The sequence below is a fragment of the Megalopta genalis genome, chromosome 7, assembly GCF_051020955.1.
Source record: "Megalopta genalis isolate 19385.01 chromosome 7, iyMegGena1_principal, whole genome shotgun sequence".
In the NCBI taxonomy this organism is placed as follows: Eukaryota; Metazoa; Arthropoda; class Insecta; order Hymenoptera; family Halictidae; genus Megalopta; species Megalopta genalis.
This window is the reverse complement of record NC_135019.1, coordinates 16,804,215-16,820,163: the sequence shown is the minus strand read 5'-3', so window position 1 is coordinate 16,820,163 and position 15,949 is coordinate 16,804,215. Positions and strand designations below refer to the sequence as shown.

General features: G+C 50.0%; 1 protein-coding gene across 14 annotated transcripts in view; it reads right to left on the bottom strand.

The window, feature by feature from the left end:
• Syt7 (Synaptotagmin 7) overlaps window positions 1–15,949 on the bottom strand; it is a 46,956-nt gene that overhangs the window by 12,640 nt on the left and 18,367 nt on the right. For 3 of the 14 annotated variants that reach the window (XM_033472946.2, XM_033472949.2, XM_033472961.2), the window contains exons 3-4: window positions 5,132–5,143; window positions 1,869–2,223 (exon numbers count right to left, since the gene is read on the bottom strand). In XM_033472946.2, coding sequence (XP_033328837.2) covers window positions 1,869–2,223; window positions 5,132–5,143 — 367 coding nt within the window. Of the gene's footprint in view, window positions 1–1,868; window positions 2,224–4,927; window positions 5,102–5,131; window positions 5,144–5,885; window positions 6,098–7,924; window positions 9,834–10,722; window positions 13,198–15,949 lie in introns of those variants that run through there. The other 11 variants (XM_033472955.2, XM_033472960.2, XM_033472957.2 and 8 more) reach the window with 11 other exon arrangements.

The following is a 15,949-nucleotide window of genomic DNA, read 5'->3' as shown; positions in this document are numbered from 1 at the left end:
TCGCCGTCCTGTCATCGATTACAGGATTGATAAGACGTATGGAAAAGTACCGTTACACCCCTTCTCAGTGAACGCCTTCCTCTGATCGTTATTGTTAACAGCGAGCGTACCAAACCACCGGTTCCACCATTTTTATTCTACGAGTATTGAAATGATAAAAGACGCTTCCACCGGAAATCGTTACACAAATGTATTCACCCGAACACGTGTTAATATAAAAAAATTGCAGAAAATCTAAATAAATTCAATCTTCTCATTTTTATAAGGCAACGCATATTAATTAGTTTCAGCGCTGGGTGCGGTTACTGTTAATCATCGCTTTTCGCTACGGTCTTGCACAACAATTGCAAGTACGCCGTTGATTCAACTTCTATGGAATATTATCACCTCTTTGAATATTATATGTGTCTATTAATACTTGTTCGTCGTTATTAAGTGCTGCGTTGGAGTTAATAACGACAAACAAGTATTAATAGACGCGTTGGAGTTAAGTGCTCACGTATGGATGGTAGATACTAATTTTGATTATTATATAATTGCTGCTGTTACATATTCAAACATGCTGAATTTGCGTAGGACGTTAAGAATGCGAAAGAGTTAAAATACCGCCAACGATTGTGAGCATTCTGGTATCAGTTTCGTTCATTAAATTACATCGATTTTGTAGGAATTTTGAGGATCGATTTTTGGAACTTGACGTGTTCAATTCTCACGCGAGACATAATCTACGTTTGGACGGCACGGAAGCCTATCGGTGTAAGTCCATTAACCTTAAGATCGAGATAAAGATTATACAAGTTAGCTGTGTGAAAATAATAACAATGCTAGTAATAATGCAAAGTATAATTTTTATTAGAAGATGTCGTACAAATAAACATAACCAGTAGAGAAACAAAAGTAAAATGTCAATGTCTTCTATAGAAAAAAAACGATCTCCTCTTAACAATTTTGTTTAGTCATTTCGTGGTCAATATACATGCTGCTATCTATTCTTTATTTCCAAAGAAATCGACTGCATTGATTTCTCGACCGATTTGCTCTGTAAATCATTTTCAAAGTATAGTGGACTCACACTGATCGGCTTCCGAACCGTTTATCGTACGCCAACGTTTACTTCGATGTTTAAACATTGATAATAAGAAAGTAGAAATTTATCTCGAATAATACCCATATTCGGTACATCAAGTTCCGAATCTTCGTAACGAGCCTATATACGATATTATAGCGCACAGGATTGAACTATACAATATTTAACAGCATTTTGATGAATTTGTCTCGAATTCTGAGAAACATTCGAGAACGGTACAGTAAATTCTCTCTAATCGACGCTCAGCTTGCGCATAAAATTGGACAATTTGGGAAAAGGAGATACGATTATCCGGTCCTTGCGGCTCGTTTTTACAGTCACCGATTGTCAACAACAATAAAAACGAGCCGCAAGACTGGAACATCGTACCTTCTCTACCCAAATCGTCCGTTATCGTTTCCAAGCCGAGCGTCAATTAGGGAGAATTTACCGTGCTTCGTAGTCCGAGTAAGCGTGGTACCAGTTCAGGGTTAAATCAATTTCTCTGATCGAAACAGGAACCCTCGATTGGGGAAACTCGTGGGTTACGAGAACGTAACCATATCGAGCAATTTATTTTCAACGATCGCCGAATGCCATAAAACGGCAACTGGTATCGAGGTTCCCCGAGTGACCCTACTTTGCCACGGGTTGAAACACGAGACCGCCGATCGTCGTTTATTTCCCAGCGGCCTAATCGCGCCGGTGTGGCCGGTATAAACTAGAAACTAGAAACTAGAAACTAGAAACTAGAAACTAGAAACTAGAAGCTGGAAGCCAGAAGCTAGAAACTAGAACAAACCGAGGGATGATCTCCTTTGACGTTCTGCAGCTGTTTGTTTTGCGCTCCTGCGGTGGGGGTGCGTGGCTCGCCGGCCCCGGCGACCATGCTGCCGGCGCTGCTACCGGAAACCGGGTTGCCACCGGCCATGCCGCTGGTGCTTGCGTTCGCATTGCCTGTACCCGGGCCCGAACTACTCGCGCCAGACCCTGAAGCGGTGGACCCGCTGCCGCCGCACCCTAAGACCGTTCCCGATGCCGATCCGGTCGCTGCAAGAACTGTTCCGCCCGCGCTCGTCCCTCCGACGCCTCCGACGCCTCCGCCTCCGAGTCCGCCACCGGAAGCCGCCGGTTTGTTCGCCGGGCTGCCGGTCGTTCTGAAGCAGAGTCATCTGTCCAATTACCTGGTCATCTCGCACCCTGACCCCCCACCCGTACCGCTACTGCTACCCTCTTCCTCTTTTCGTCGCTGTCGTCTGCTTTTCACGAGGCTACCGAGCTCGATTTCTGGTTATCCGAACGATAAGACCGGGGGACGATGATTCTGGGCTCTTGGGCCTTTACGATCGCATTCGTTCGATTTACATCGATAATAATCTTCCCACGCGGGAAGACCATCGGCGCGATAATAACCGCGAGCGAAAGAGAAATGTTACTTTCCGAGGATCGGTTACAGTGGAACCTCGGCTATAGAAATCATCTGTTAGGGTGACATGGTAATTCTTTACTGTTTTGTAGAGCGCATCACTTATGAATCGACTTAGATCGAATAGTCCATAATAGTACATATAGTAATAATTAATTATAATAAAATTATAATATAAAATTATGATAAAATTATAATATATATAAAATTATGATAAAATTATAATATAAAATTATAATACAATTATAATATAAAATTGTAATAAAATTATGTACGTAATAATTTGGTTTCGAGGTTCACTTGTATTGTAATATATTGAAAAAAAATGAATTTTACTGGGACGCTCAGAATGCAAAAGAGATAAAATACCATCCCCTGTGACAAGTTCAACCCCTTGCCGTACTATTTTCTTTACAGTCATGATGACTTGAAGTTTCTCAATCGAAATAATTTACTCTCTTTTCTTTGAAAAGAAAATATTGTAAATTTCTGTAAGTAAATTTCTGGAGAAAATAAGTAAAATTCAGATGAACTTGAAAGAACAAAATAATATACAGTTTCAAGAGAAATCTTTATTAAAAGAGTTAGAGACTCGTTAAAGCACGGCAAGAGGTTAAGTCTCTAGTTTCGGTTTCATGAACGGAATTGCATCGATTTTATGGGAATTTCCGAAGTTCATTCTCGACACTTAACGTGTTAATAAATCGTTCCAAGCTCAAAGTTTCGAACGCTTTATGTATCTTTATGCAGATTCCGACGGATTTATATCGGCCGCATATCATAAATAATGATAATAATAATAGAGGTTCTACTGTATCTAAGAATTACCGACCTCGGCTAAATTAAGATTAGAGTAAATTCAAGCCATTCCGATGCTTCGGTACTTACGCGAAAAATGCCACGGAACGTTGTATGTATCGCTCGTATGAATAGTGGCATTCTTCGCGTGTAGATGGGGTATCTGGCACCGAAAGGGTTGAATCCTCGGATCGTTTTATTTAGCTTATGCCTCGGTGGAAGCCAATTGGCTTGTCGGGCAAGTTTCAACCCTCGTCCAACCCTCGTTCGCCTAGCTTAACCCTCCCCTGTGCTCGGGCCAATATGACCCGAAACTTTTATATGAAAGCTCGCGACTTTAAGGAAAAGTCTTCCGGCTGACACAATGATTTAAAGGAGATATATATATACATATATATACGCGGCGCGGAACTCACGCCCGACAGAATCTTACTTAATTCGAGCCTCATCGAATTTGCCTATGAAAATGCGAATTTGCATAAAGTTCCGCAGTCTAGTCGTAACAGCTGTCCACCCCACTCCGATCGCCCCGAACGTTCCAAGCCTGTAGCGATCGGTGTCGACCGGACAGCTGTTATGATCGCTTGCTCGACGCCTCCGGGCCACTAATTTTGTTTCGTTCTATAATTAACGGGAACGGTTGGTTGTTCACGGTCCGCGGAGTTCCCGCACGAATTCCCCGATCGTGCTGGCCCTTTCCGCGAAAAGCCGGAGTTGCAGAAAAATGTCTGTCGGCCGATATAAAACCGATATCGCCCGGCGGGTTGGCTGCTGTTCCAAACCGTTTCGAAACGAGCCCCGGCAACGCATCGATGCGCAAGTATTGATTCGAAACCTAAATGTATCGCCGTTATCAAACCACGGCCACGGTCCGATAACGTAGGCAAGTGGTCATAACGACTGTCCGGCGCGTCGCGCCGATCGCTGCAGGCGTGCAACGTTCGCGAATTGATACATATTGCCAGCGATAAGTACGCGATCGCATCGTCCCCCTCCTAACGTTGTCGTATCGTTCGCTCGAAAAACGATAGGCGTACACTGCGGACCTTCATGCAGACGCAGATTTTCATTGGGGAGAAGAGCGAGAGAAATTGATTCCCTCGGCGGAGTCCTTCGCCGTGTTCCAAAACGGAGACGAACGAGACGGCTCGTCGAATTTAACCACGAGCATTTATCCGCCCCGATGTTCGCGCGAGCAGAAAACATCGCGATTAGCAGGTGAAAAGCTCGCGTAACAAACGGACGACAACGACGACCGGGACGAAAGTCTACTAGGGCTAAGAGCATCACGGTACGAACAAGTCCTATTGTAAAGTGTTGGCAGAGGCTTGCAAGCTGCGAAGCAAACCGCGTGTTTTCACGTATGCCACGGTTTCTATGGCGCTACGATGCAAAACAAGACCCGGCGAAAACGCGAGAGTCGTTTATGGAGAGGGTTCTGGACCGGGCCCCTTGGTCGCAGCTCGACCGAGATCACGAGGCGGAAAAACAAGTCGATCCGTTCGAAGAAGAGCGTCGGCATTAAAACGCGTGTACGATTCTCTCCACGTGTGGTGTTGTGTAGAATTTGTGGAGGGTCTACGGTGGAACAGAATTACATATTCGATCGAATACACAGAGAGGAGAGAGCTACTTACGAGATAACAGGGAACGAAGCGGCGGCCATCCGTGGAACGGAACGTTCCCCATTTTTAAGAAGGAGAATGGAAAGAAGACAGAAAACATACATCGCATGAGAATCGGTTCTCTCGAACGTAACCGGAGGATAGTTCTCTCTCTATTCGTTTTTTCTTTTCTTTTTCTCTTTTCTTTTTTTTTGTCTCTCGCCAGTTCATACTTACTCCAACTGGGCTCTGCATTCCAACGGTAACACACGCCGAAAAGTAGGCATGAAACAAAAGAAAATGAGACAGGAGTTAATGGGTTTCGACGAGGCTGCTTCCAGAGAACACGCCGACGAAGGAGAGGATAATTCGTCCCGTCGGGACCAGACGTGTGTTGTCACGAAGCGCTACGTGTGGACGCCTATGTGCGACCGTCATCCTGGCCGTCAATTTTGATCGTTCCGCGGTGCGATTGTTCGCTCCTCCGGAGCCGAGGAAAAGAAGAGTCGAACGGACGCTTCGAACCGGATGCTATCGAGTTTCTCGCTTTGTAACGCGGCGAAAAGGAAAATCGGAGTGATTCGAAGCTAAATAGAGGAACAGAATGATGCAGAATGTGAGAGAGCGAGAGAGAGCGAGAGAGAGCGAGAGAGAGAAAGAGAGCTGAGAGATAGAGTTAGAGTACGAGAAACAGACAGAGAAATAGAGAGAGAGGGAGAGAGAGAGAGAGATGCGGATAGTTAGACAGACGAAGAGGCAGAGAAAGAAACGTAGAGACAAAGAAACCGATAGATCGATTGATAGAGCGACACGAGGCGTAGAGAAGCTCGAGAGAACAAAGGAAAGTACGCGGCTCCCGAATGGAAGCGGAGCCGGAGCCGCCTCGCATCTCCGAAGATTTGCGCGCGAGGGAGCAATAGCGTCCGGTGTGTATCGTCGATTATACTTTAATTAAATCCGAATCGATATCGTTGAAACACGCACATCTTACCTGGTGGTATAATACTCGAAGAAAGCGACCAGTATTTCCAAAGACCTTGCGACTGCAGACCACATGGTTCGTTTTACGGGAGTTCGAGAATTGTCTCTGTTTAGCCTTGACTAGCGCGTGAACGAGCTCACATTCCCGATCCGCGCTATTTCCCCAGGTTCACCGGACTCCTGTCTGTTCGCTTGCACGCGCGTATCGAGCACGAACACGGTCTGAACAGTATAGCGGATTCATGCAATTTCAATGGCCACCGGAGTAGGGTAAGTCGCGCGCTGTAGGTGAAGCTAAGGGGGGTGTGAGAAATTGTTGTCTCGCTGTCTCGTGGACTTGCTTGGTGGATGGATGGACGGTCGGTCGGTCGGTCGGTCGGTCGGTCGAAAGAAGGGTGTTGTTGGATCGATCTCAGCTACACTCGCCGGTACTAGCACCGCCGCCTCCACCACTGCTGCTGCACCTCGAGCACCAGCACATTCGCAGTGGTGTTCCTATCCAGCACGACTCGGGGCCAGTTCGGGGGTTCGCGACCGAATCGAAACGGTTCAGAGCGATGGAAGAGCGACGACTCGTGAACGGTCGATCTAGGCCCCGTGGAATCGCCTATAGTCGAAAAATGAACGGCACATCCGAAATCGAGTCAGGGACGCATTGGGTCGCGCACGTGGCAACGACGTTCGCGAAGGTCGATAGACACGGCGCGCGCATCCCGCTGGACACGCGAACCCTTCCTCCGAATCGTCCTATCAACAGAGATACCAGGCGAGTCGCCGAAACGATTCCGCCATCGGCTATCTATTCGACGTACCAATCTCACACCTGTTCGGGCTCGAATTCGAGCAAACGATTCCCAGACCCTCCTATAGCCCCTCGCGATCCCCAAGCGGAGAGCTAGCTCGCCCAAGGAACTCGGCGAGCCTCCGCAACGAGACGACGTACGAATACTGGCGTCGGCTTCGACTTTGCGCCAGTAAAAAGTGAAAAGTTCTCGGGCCAAAGGAAATTACGTACCTATCGCGGGGACGATCGATCGGAACGCACGCGCACGACACAAGGAACGAGTTCCTGGCCGTGGAGCGGCTCGGTCAATGCCGAAGAACGTCTAAGCAACAGGTTCTTGGTCGGGGTACGCGCGCGGCATAACTTCCACGAAAACTCATAAAATCCTACTTTGTTTTAGGCCGGGATTTGCATTAGGATTTTCGGGGTTCAGACCTCGTTACCGGGCCATCGTGTTTTTCGGTCCCGGCGAATCGATGCGTGGCGACGCGCGGGTGAGTGCCACACGGTTCATGGGTCGCACGGGAAACCCGAACGCGGATCCTTCGTCGCGAGAACCTGTCCGATCGAAGCAACGTCTCTCTACTGTGTTTCGCGAACGCGTCGTCGATATCCCGATGCTCTCCACTGCACTCGCGAGGGTTGTTATTCCAGGCCGCCCCCCCCCCACCGATTTTCATAAAATTTGCATAGAACGCGCAGCCCGGCCAGATATTCGACGCTGGTTCCACACCTTAGTGGCCGTCGTCCGTATTCTTCAGGTGAGAATAGCGCCCCGTTTCACGTCGTAACGTCTCGCAGTCGTTTTCACGCCCCCCGTAACGAGCAATGGCCGCTAAAATATCGCGCTCCAGTATCGAACGTATTAATCGTACACCCTTCCTTCTTCCGTACGCGTTTTCGAGGTTTACGAAGATCGCCGGGGACCAGTTTCGAGTAATCTTCATCTTCGATCGAGGACCTTGAAGCCCGCGAACGTGTCGTCGATACCAAACGAGCAGCTCGCCAAAGAACTCGATGCATACGCATAATTCTCTTCGCCGTTTTTCTTTTCTCTCTCTCCCGTTTCACGTTCGAGAGCGTTCTCGAACAAAGCGAACTACCGATCAAAAGGGGGCCGCGTATCACGGTAATCGCGACACGGCACTCGATCCGCGAGCCACCTGTTACTCTCGGGTACCCTGGGTGCGCATCGCATAGTTCCACCGGACGCTAACGATCGCCGGCGTTGCACGCATTATGGCTTTTCTCCGGCGGTGTCCTACCTCTTTGCCAAAGGGTTGCTCGCATGAGAGACGAGAAGGGAGAAGAGTCGTGGGGATGGGGAAGCCGATCGGCGAAGAATAGACTGCGGATGTTTACACGAGCGACGGCGATGCTCGTCGTGGAAAACTGGAGAAACCGACGTTCGATCGAACGATTCCGACGATATTGAAGTTCACAATTGACGTCTGCACAGGCTGGCGAAACGCGAGCGATCCGACTCGTTGAAAGACCGAAAGGCGGCGCGTTTGCGAAGATCGTTTCTGGACAATCGTTCGCGGAGATCGCTCGCGAAGATCGTTTACGGGGATCGTTTATCGGGGGTGGTTTAAAAAGACGGTTCCGATCGGGCAGTGTGTGGAAACGAGGACGAGACGAAACGAAACGCACCGCGTCCTGTTGCGTTCTAGTCCGCGGGAGGACTTGCGTTCGCAGGCAACCGCAACCGTTCCACGTAAGCGACTGAAGTTTCGATGGAAAAAGCAGGAGGTGTTGCATACACATCGGTGCTTTCGATACATTGGCGCCACCTCGTCGCCCGACAAAGGAGTTCTCGGCACCATAGCACAGCAGGCTCTCCTACGCACCGGGCAACCACCCCCTACCTCGCGGCGCCCTCGACCCGGCCACATCCCCCGGCTTCGCGTCCAGCCCTTGCACCCGCTCCCATCGTCGCTTCCCTTGCACCGACTTCTCGGTCGTCTTCTCTCTCCCTACCGACCCTCTTCTCGCGACCGACCGTGGTATTTCTTGTTCCGCTCGGTGGAAGTACGCCCACCCTTTGCGCCCTCTTCGATCGGTTATCGGTTATCGGTCTCCGTGAAAATCTTTGCCTTATCGCGAATCGAACTCCTTATCCGCGGCGACTCTTCATCCCGAACGGATTATCGGATTACGCTTTATACCGGTGCTTGTCCCGGCGATCGATATCAAGCTGCTCTGCGTTTGAAAACCCCCTGTGCACGAGAGATCGCGAGCAAGGGGTAGTTACCGTTTCGACGGCGGCGTCGTTTAATCGAACGAGGTCAGACCGGACTCTCTCTCCGTGTACGCAATAGGCCGCGTGCCGATCAAGGTAGAACCTGGCAGAGGCAGAGGCGAACTCTCTCTCTCTCTCTCTTTCTCTCTCTCTCTCTCTCTCTCTCACACACACACCGAATTGCTTAGCCACAGCCTCGGCTGGTCTCGTTTTTTCCCAACGCGATCTCCTAAAGAGCCCGGGGGGGACCACCGAGCGGGATGATACGAACTGGGCCATCGACGCCGCCCGGTGTCCTTTCAATTACTCGTATCTTCTTCGCCGGTACTGTGGGGAAACACGAGGGAGAGCGAACGAGAGAACGGGGGGGGGGAAGAAATGAAAAAAATATAAAGGATGGGAAACGGATATATGTGTATACGCGGAGGGCCGCGCAGGCGCGATCACGCGTCATCCGACAAGACGGGCCGACCGTCGACCAAACTGACAAGCAGACAAGCGCGTCTCGATTCGGGCTTTTATCGACGGTGTAGCCGCGAACGAGTCCTTTGTCTCTTTCTTCCCCGGGATCGCGAGGCCTTGATTAAAAATGTCGACTCCGCTCGTCGCGGTTTTCTAAAGGGACGCCCCATCTGTCGTTTCCAGTTAGAGTTTTTTCAAAGCGCGCGAGAGGGAGTCGCGTCGCGTCGCGTCTCTCTCCTCCCTTTGAAAACCGGCGCGGACCGAGCGCGTCGGCCGCCTACGTATATCGGAATCTCTCTTGGCGGTTCAACGAGGTACTCTGTCGGGTTCTCCGGATAAACGACAGCCTGACGGATCTTTCCACCCACGGTGGTTATCCGCCGGTTATCGAATCCGCTCGAGCGAGCGTATTAACGGCCTGACGCCGAATTAATAGAAACTTTCGTCGACGAATTATTCATTTCTCCGGGCCGAGTTCCCGGCACGTCTCTCTCTCTCTCTCTCTCTCTCTCTCTCTCTCTCGCACACATACTCTCTCTCTCTCTTTCTTCCTCTCTCCCTTCCCTGGTTCGTCTCCTCTCATACATCTTCCCAACGGAAATAACTGGAGTTAGCTACCACTAAATACACTACCTTCTACGACTACGGGCCGCGAGTACACGGTTCAACGGAACAAAAGTCTACGCGCTTGCAGTTGTCAACGAAAGCTCTCTATACAATATATATATATATATATTTATATGCATGAGTGTCATTCAAACGAGATGAGGATCGGTCGATCGATTTAATCGAGGATCGAAGCTTCCCCCTTGCTAATGGGCCGGAGAACAGATCGATCTCCGGATCGTGGGGGAATCGATCGCTCGTGACTCGTTTCTTTCTGTCTACCTCCGACCGATCGAATCAATCCCCGCCGAGTCCCGGAATCGAACGGCTTCCCGAATTCCTCGTCCGTTCCCAGCCGTGGATCGATAAGAAGACGCGCGCACGTGATCCGAGCGCGTCCGATCGAAAGAAACGGGCCGCGGCGAGATCGATGAGTAAAGGATGATTGGTGCAGGGTCGCAAAGGGACGCAAGGGCCAGAGAGCGTGGTGGCTGGGAGGGTGGCTGCGGGGCGGGCGGGCGGGGGTGGGGTCAAGCGATCGAACGAGTCGGACTTTTTTTTTTGCGAACCGGATATGCGAGAGACTGTCTACGAATGACGATGATACGCAAATTCGTCGGCAGAAGCATAGTAACCAAGCCAAGCAATCAATTAGTGCGCGCTACGTGCCGGTGCCTGCGAGCACCCTCTTTACTTCGTATCGCGTCGAATCGATTACGTGCTCGTGACCAACGACCGGGTTAATTTACTCACAGACTCTGCGACAAGAACCGCGACAGTGCCAACTTGCTGATTCGATTATTTTTCAGGCCATCCAACATTGCAGAGGCTGCGATTTCCATATTCGATCGTGTTCTCCTCGAGAACCGAGCTAGACAGATACGGGGAGCGAATCGTGCGAGCCTGCGTTCGATCCGATGGATCGAGAGAGACGAGTCCTGTCGCGGTCGGACTGCTATTCCCGAGTCGTTCGATCGAACCCGCGTCCTCTGCTACAATTCCAATTCCTTTAATCGGTATATCGTGCGTCGAGCGACTCTCTCAGACTACCCTTCTCTCTCTCTCTCTCTCTTTCGTTTCGATACGAATTTCTCCGTCTCTCTGTCTCCTCGAATCGGTTCGCCGAGCCTCGAATCAGCAGCCTTTTCGTCTCTCTCTCTCTCTCTCTCTCTCTCTCTCTCTCTCTCTCTGTGTGTCTGTCTCTATGTCTCTCTTTCTCTCTCTCTTAATCGTTTATGTGATTTCGATGCGTCGTACCGCCGCTAACGCATTCGTCGACAGGTTGTATCGCATGATTCGCTCTTGTCCCTCGTGTTTCCTGGCAAGGCTCGCCAAGGATATCGGCCAAGGAATCGCGTTGCTTCTGCGACCGGTGATATTCTCGTTGTTCCGTTCGTTTCCTCTCGTGCTTGCACACTCGGCCACCGACTCGCAACGAGAGACGCTCGAATCGTTAATAAGTTCGATGCTCTTGCGCGTACAAACAGGTAATTCACCCGCTCTGTTCCGCTTCTCTTCTTTCGCGAGACCCCCCCTCCTTCCTCCTCGTGGCTTTCTTTTCTCTCTTTCTATCCCTTCCACCCGCAGCGCGTCTTCGTTTCTCCTCGCGAGCGGAGAAAACGCTTCGAATTAATCCGGCCGGTCGATGCGAAAGATAACGGCGTTCCTCCGTATTCTCGATCCTTTTCAGCTGAAATCCAATTTCATCTCTGATCTTTCCTCTTTCGTTCTCCGATATTTTCGTCCCTCTCCCTCTGTCTCTCTATTACTCCCTCTCTTTTTAGGGCTCCCTCTTTTTCTCTCTCTCTCGACGGGACGCGTGAAACTATCTGGCGTCCCTCGAGATGCTTCTCTCTTCCGCTCGAAGAAAATCGATAGAAAAATAACGGTGGTAGTTTCAACAACGGGATTTTATACGTGGGGGGGAAAATCGATGGATCAACGGTAACAATTTGCCTCCTGTTTCGCAAACGTTAGCACGCCGAGTGCGTGATCACCGTGCATGTTCGTTGTTCTAGGGAAGAAGGCTTGCGTTCGTTGAATGGAATCGAATTCACGGATCTCTCGGACGCGACGCGACGACGTCTAGCCTCTTTTCCTCGGTCTGCCTCTTTCTGTCCTCTTCTTTCGCTCGCCCGCCCTCTCCTCACTCCTCTCTCTATCTCTCTCTCTCTCTTTCTCTCTCTCTCTCTCTCTCTCTCTCTCTCCTCTCCGCACCAAAGACGAACTATATATTTAAGCTTGAAAGCGTTTTCGAACGTCAAGAATGCTCGCCGTGCTCCGTCCCCGAAAGCATGAAACTCATCGGAGCGAGCGTGGACGTTTGCGCGTCTCTCCTGCCCTCTTGTCCACCTTCGATCCCCCGGTTACTCTTCCTTCTGCGCTCGAATACACGCTCGAATTCACGCTTGAATTCACGCTCGGATTCTCGATCGCCGTCTCGTGAATCAAAGGGGGAACAACGGCGGTTCGTCGGTCGCGCGAGGATCGCGGACCGTCGCGCCAAGTCGTGCCGAACAACAGGAGGAAATATCGGTAATAGTAGTGGTAGTAGTATCGTAGAGCAACGCGCGAGGCGAGGGTGAACCGGATGCACGCGTGCGAGCCAGCGAGAAACCGGAGGCGCGAGGAAAGAAAAACCGGGGACACAGAAAAGATCGTTCGTGTCTTCGATCGATGGGGAAACGGTCTGTTCGGGACGCGGCTGGCGAGCCCGAATCGTTTACCTATGCCGAAGATACGGAATATCTTTTCCGGAGTTACGACGATGCGGCAGTCTTTCGGTCGCGGAAAAGGCTGTTGACAACAACCGAACGGTTCGTACGATTTTCGTTTTGCTGTTCGTACGACGGCTGTTGTCCCCGTGCGGAGAGAACCGACGGGGAATTTACTTGTCGTGTGCGAGATACGCGATCCGATTCGACGGTCGACGGTCGACGACGACGACGACGACGGTCGTCGGTTACGCGGCCGTGGACGCGCGATCACCCATTTTTTTTTCGCTCGTCCCGTTCCGCGAAGGCAAAACGACCACGCGACCGATTCGATGCCGCGAGAACAAGAACAAGGTGGTCGAAGAGAACGCGGACCCGGTGCGAACGAGCGCAATGGGTTCTCTCTCGTCCAACCGAACGAAAACGGACGAACGGACGATCCAACGAACCAACGAACGAACCGTTTGCTAACCGCGAACTATCGCTCTTCGCCGTGGTGTGACCTACTCGCGTACTGTACTCAGCTGCTTCCAACCCCCAGAATTCACCGCTACCCCTGCGAGCCAGCCCCCACCCTACGGCCGCTCGGCTTCTCCTACGCCTCCTCTGCCGCCTGATGCTTTTACCCTCGCTCCTACCTAGCCGTAACTGGTCCTAACCATCCTGTTCCATCCCCGTGCCATGCTGCGCCGCTCCGCGCCGCTCCACTCCGCTCCGCACCATTTCGCTCCACTCGGCGGAGCCTTCTCTTCCCGTACCTCGGCAGAGAATACCTTTCGACCCCCTTCTGCTCCTGCTCCTGCTACGAGCTACGAGCTACAACCAAGACATCCATTCCCCTCCCTTTTCGACCCCGTCCACCACCACCTTTCGCTACCTACCACCACCATCGACTGCTTCCACCACCTCTCTCACTCTCTCTACCACCTCTGCCACCCCCACTGCCAACAGCCACAGCCACCGCCACCGCCGCCACCACCGCCGCCGCCGCCGCTGCCGCCGCCACCACCACCACCATCACCTCCATCGTCAGCGTCCTCTTGTCCAGCTATCCTTTGCCGACCAATTCAACATTACAACCACCGTACGCCCTTGTCCTCCTCTCGATATCCACCATTTTCCGCTTTTCCTCATTCCCGTTTCCCCCTTTCGTTCTGCTTCGTAGACCCTGCTTTTTCCCTCCCTCTTACCCTTTCTCACTCTCTCTCTCTCGCTCTCTCTCGCTTTATCTCTCTCTTTCTCTCGCTTTCTCCGCACCCGTCTCCGTCGTCGCCTCGTTTTAGCCCTCTATTCCTACCCGTCGCCTTGTTCTCGGTATCTTCAATATTCCACATCCTGTATCCTTCGCTTTCTTTCTTTATCGCAGGCTCTTTTATTCGACCCCCGCCTTTTCACCTTACGTCCCTCCCCCTGCCCCTCACCGAATTATCCCGACTAACGATATACAGTGGCGCGCAAAAGTCTACGGACGAACGGACTTTTTCTTCCCCGTCCGTGGAAGCAAAACATTTTTAACCGAGATAAATGGTAAACAACTTGTTTGTCCGGCATTGTTCTGCCCGGCGCATCCTTGAGTTCGGCCGAATTCTCGCGGACGTTGCTTTTCCGAAAAATCTCGGTCTCGAAAGTTTTGCACGGGGCTGTATGTATGTATGTATGTATGTATGTATGTATGTATGTATGTATGTATGTATGTATGTATGTATGTATGTATGTATGTATGTATGTATGTATGTATGTATGTATGTATGTATGTATGTGTGTATGTATGTATGTATGCATGCATGTATGCACGTACGTGTACCAAGCATCGCGCGGTAATTGCTTCCGTTTTTTTCCTCGCGGCGAATTAATCGGCTTGCCCCCGACGTTCTCTCTCCCCCCGATTATCGGTTATCAGCGGGTCATATGTCAAACAGTCTATCAATTTCGAGCACGTTCGCAGGCCAGTCTTTCTTTTTCGCACCGTATCTCGATCGAGCATGATACGTGTCCGGTTGTCGTTCGGTCTAAGCGTAATGGCCGCTGGCGATCCTAATGCCCTACACTTACAATTCTCGGCCCCCGAGGCGCAACAAAATCGATTTCACGCTGTGTATTTCGCTGTCGGGAAAGTTTAAACCTTTTCGAGCTCTTTGACCGGAAGCTGCGAAAGTTACACGTCCGGGGGAACAATGCCATGGAACCGTCCATCAAGCTCGCGCTGGAACTATCGGATCTGTTAAATCGGCCGGTTTCGAATGCTTTTCTTTCGGCATCGACCCTCCCTCCCGAGAGAGAGAGAGAGCTTAACTCTTAACCGGATTATGGTGGCAGCGGCGGGCCCACGCAACTTTAAATAAGTCTTTTGATTGATTTGTTTATTTTATTTATACCGGGGGGCAACTCGGTATAAATAAAATACAACAACACTGGTATATGAAAAGAAAAATATATAAATAAAAGTAAATTCTCCCTAATTGACGCTCAGATTGTACCCAACATAGCGACAATTTAGGGAAGAGGAAACGCGATTATTCGAATCTTGCAGCCCGTTTTTATAGTTGTTGACAATCGGTAACTACGAAAAAGAGTCGCAAGGCTCGAATAATCGTATCTCCTCTTTCCTAAAATGTCCATTTTGCGTACAATCCGAGCGTCGATTAGGGAGAATTTACTGTACTAGGTTAGGGGTGATTAATAAATTATGAGAATACTGCGAAAACATCAGACGATTTATGATTCGTCTAAATGAAAATGGTAAATTAGTAAAGAAATCAATGGCAGGATACGTACTATTAAACATTCCTAAATATACGATTAAAGTGGGCGTCCATATTGAGTTTCAGTCATCATCGATATACTACGTTAACGTAATTATTTAAACATTCATTTAATTCTCTATTACGTGATCAAATTTGCACTATTTCAATGTAAATTTCCTTGCACTAACTAATTTGGAAATATGCAATATTTACTAAAACAATAACCGACAATAATTGACAGTCCGGTTAAGGGTTAACTCTTCGAGCAATCCTTTCGAGAATCACCGACTACCATCGAGATTTAATATTACATAATCCCGGCTGAACTATTTTCTTCTCCCTTCTTAAAACAAGTAGACTCGATTATTCGAAATTCGATTTTTCCGATCTCTAAAGCCAACGCGAATCGAATCCCTTCGATCCTCCCGCTCTCGATCGAGTTGTCCTCGCTTTAAGTTATTTCGCGGCTGCCGCGAAGCAAACACGATCGACCGTGTGTCCGAACGAACAACCGAACGGCCG